This window comes from Trichechus manatus, unplaced genomic scaffold (genome assembly GCF_000243295.1).
Source record: "Trichechus manatus latirostris isolate Lorelei unplaced genomic scaffold, TriManLat1.0 scaffold00057, whole genome shotgun sequence".
Classification (NCBI taxonomy): domain Eukaryota; kingdom Metazoa; phylum Chordata; class Mammalia; order Sirenia; family Trichechidae; genus Trichechus; species Trichechus manatus.
The window spans coordinates 15,080,695-15,083,955 of NW_004443993.1; the positions used below are offsets into that span (position 1 = coordinate 15,080,695).

Genomic DNA, 3,261 nt, shown 5'->3' on the forward strand with positions numbered 1-3,261 from the left:
AGCCCCGCCCCTGCTGCAGTGAGCCCTGCCCCGTGGGCCTGCCCCTGCTGCAGTGAGCCCCGCCCCTGCTGCAGTGAGCCCCACCCCTGCTGCAGTGAGCCCCGCCCCGTGGGCCCGCCCCTGCTGCAGTGAGCCCCACCCCTGCTGCAGTGAGCCCTGCCCCGTGGGCCTGCCCTTGCTGCAGTGAGCCCCGCCCCTGCCACAGTGAGCCCTGCCGCTGCCCCAGGTGGGCCCCCACTCCTGCTAGGCTGCAGGTCCTTGAGAGCCCTCCCTCTGCCCCCAGGCCGGACCCACCGGTCCAATCAGGTCTCGGCGCCCGAGTACGTCTTCCTCATCTCGGAGCTTGCCGGGGAGCGGAGGTTCGCCTCCATCGTGGCCAAGCGCCTGGAGAGCTTAGTGAGTGGGCGAGCTTCGAGCTTCGGGTCCGGTCCCGAGGGTTCCCTGGAAGGAGCTGGTTGGGGAAGCCTGGGGGCGGGGGCGGGGCGGAGGGAGGCGTGTGGACCGCTCTGCAGACCCTCACCCCTCTCTGGCAGGGGGCTCTGACCCACGGAGACCGCCGAGCCACCGAGTCCCGGGACCTCAGCAAGTACAACTTCGAGAACAAGGTACCAGCCGACTCACACCCTGAGTGGCAGGGCAGGGACAACTGGGAAGGAAGGGGGCTGGGGGCCTCTGACCTGGACTCCCCTTCTCTGCTCAGTATGGCGCCCGGGCTCTGCACTGTGTCCTCACCACCATCCTGAGCCAGACAGAGAACAAGGTGCCTCTACCCCAGGGCTACCCTGGAGGGGACGCCGCCTTTTTCCGGGGTGAGCCCTGGGGGTACACGTACACACGGAGTCTTTGGGGAGGGGGTGGGAGGGGGTAGCGGACCAGCAGGGCCTGGGGTGGGTCAGAGTGCTGGGGTTTGGAGGCTCCCCCTGCCCCACTCACAAAGGGGACATTTACAGTAAAGGGGATGGGACCCTGGGTGCGTTTCTGGGCAGCCGAGGGGCATGGCCCTCTCTGTTCAGCAGAGACAAAATAAAAGAGAAAAAGCTAAAGACTCTCATGCCCCGCTGGGACCCAGGCTGCCGGTGCAGCCCTCCCCGTCCCCAGGGAAGCCCCGCCTCCCTGAGTCGCACCTCAGGATTGTGATGTCAGCAGGGCGGTGGGGCAGCCCAGCCCACTCAAGGGAAGCCCACCCTGCCTGTGTCTGCCTGGCCCTGTGACACCTACTTTACCAAAATCAAGTCCCTGTCCTACAGATGGGGAAACTGAGTCCCTCCAAAAGGTGGGGCAGATCCAGGGTTGGCCATCTCCTCCCTCAGCTTGTCCCTGGGGTACACGAGGGGACTGGGAGGGGGGCCATCCTGTCTGGGGCATTGTAAGAGCTGAGGCCTGAGGCGGTGGGGGGCTGGCGGACGGGTGGGGCAGGGGAGGACCCGTGTGAGGACCCTTCTGTGCCCCCCCTAGACATGAAGCAGGGCCTGTTGTCAGTTGGAATCAGTGGGCGGGAGTCGAGGTCGGGCTGCCTGGACGTGGAGAAGGGTGAGTGCTCTGCAGGGATGCCCGGGCACTGAGGCCCCTCCTGTGGGACCACCATAAGGGAAAGGGTGGGGCTCCCGGCTCACCCTGGGGCGACCCTCCCTCCCCGCCCACGCAGACTGCTCCATCACCAAGTTCCTGAACCGCATCCTGGGCCTGGAGGTGCACAAGCAGAATGCACTCTTCCAGTACTTCTCGGACACCTTCGACCATCTTCTGGAGGCGGACAAGAAAGAGGGCAAATATGACATGGGCATCCTGGGTGAGGGTCCCAGGGGACTCGGGCCGTCCTGGGGGGTGCTGGTGGGAGGGGCCGCATGGGGACGTGGCCCAGGGCTGCACCCGGGAGGGAGGAGCGAGCAGCTTGAACCGGCCCAGGCTGGGGGACGCTCATCCCACGCCTGGCCTCCTCCCCAGACTTGGCCCCAGGTGTGGACGAAATCTATGAAGAGAGCCAGCAGGTATTCCTGACGCCCGGGCACCCCCAGGACGGGCAGGTGGTCTTCTACAAGGTAAGCAGGAACCGCCCTTGCTCCGCTCCCCGCCACTGCCAGCTCCATTGTCCAGCCCTGCTAACGGCCCTTGTGCGGTGGCAGATCAGCGTGGACCGTGGTCTCCGGTGGGAGGAAGCGTACGCCAAGTCGCTGGAACTGACGGGCACCTATGACGGCTTCTACCTCTCCTACAAGGTGGGCGTCTCCGCCTGCACCCTGCTTACCCACTTCCTCCAGCCCTTACTCCCGCGCTTCTCCGGCGTGTCCCCCGGCCTTACGCGTCCCCCCGCCCCCAGGTACGCGGCAACAAGCTGAGCTGCCTCCTGGCGGAGCAGAGCCGTGGTAAGCACTTTACCGTGTACAAGCCCAACATCGGCCGGCAGAGCCAGCTGGAGACCCTGGACAGCCTGTGTCGCAAGTTCCACCAGGTGAGGGCCAGGCGCCGCCAGGGGGGGTCCCCGGCTACCTGCCACAGGCCCTGGTGTCCAGAGGCTCACGTGGCTTTGTCCCCAGGTCACGGCTGCGGAGGCCCAGGAGCACTGGCAGAACAGCTACACCTTCTCGCTAACACACTGCAGCCACGCGGCGTGGTGAGGGCAAGCGGGGCGGCCGGCGTGGGAGGCGTGGGGCCTGGGGAGGGGTGGGAGGGGCGGGGCGGGGCCTTCCTTGAACAGGCCTCTGTGGCTCCCAGTTGGCTCGCTTGGCCTTCTGGCGCAGCTGTAATAGGGAGACGGTCACAGGAGAGCGTGACCGGGCGGGCGGGGAGCTGGGCACGTGAGGCGCCCTGGGGCTCCCTGAGGAATGGCTGAGCCTCGCCCGGTTCCCGCCCCGCTCGCTGCAGGAACGGCCACTGCCGGCTGCTGCAGGAAGGCAAGGACTGCGTGCAGGGCCTGCGCTTGCGCCACCACTACATGCTGTGCGGGGCGCTGCTGCGTGTGTGGGGCCGCATCGCCGCCGTCATGTCTGAGATCACTAGCAGCAGCTACCTGCAGATCGTGCGCCTCAAGACCAAGGACAAGAAGAAGCAAGTTGGTGAGCGGCGGGGGCGGGGTCTCCGGTAGGCGGCGGGACTGCAGGGGCGGGGTGGGGGCGGGAGCGCGAGGACCCTGATGAGCGCCTGCTCGCCCGCCTCCCGCAGGCATCAAGGTCCCCGAGGGCTGCGTGCGCCGCGTGCTGCAGGAGCTGCAGCTGATGGACGCGGACGTGAAGCGCAAACGCAAGCGCGTCCTGGGCCTCCCCG

The 3,261-nt window shown here is 67.3% G+C and overlaps 1 protein-coding gene across 1 annotated transcript in view; it reads left to right on the forward strand.

Moving 5' to 3' along the window:
- Positions 1-3,261, forward strand: part of SBNO2 (strawberry notch homolog 2) — a 65,284-nt gene that overhangs the window by 61,408 nt on the left and 615 nt on the right. The window contains exons 22-32 of the mRNA XM_023733337.1: positions 284-396; positions 534-605; positions 701-809; positions 1,456-1,530; positions 1,646-1,789; positions 1,945-2,039; positions 2,124-2,216; positions 2,318-2,449; positions 2,535-2,611; positions 2,863-3,053; positions 3,160-3,259. Of these exons, the coding sequence (XP_023589105.1) occupies positions 284-396; positions 534-605; positions 701-809; positions 1,456-1,530; positions 1,646-1,789; positions 1,945-2,039; positions 2,124-2,216; positions 2,318-2,449; positions 2,535-2,611; positions 2,863-3,053; positions 3,160-3,259 (1,201 nt within the window). The remainder of the gene's footprint in view (positions 1-283; positions 397-533; positions 606-700; positions 810-1,455; positions 1,531-1,645; positions 1,790-1,944; positions 2,040-2,123; positions 2,217-2,317; positions 2,450-2,534; positions 2,612-2,862; positions 3,054-3,159; positions 3,260-3,261) is intronic.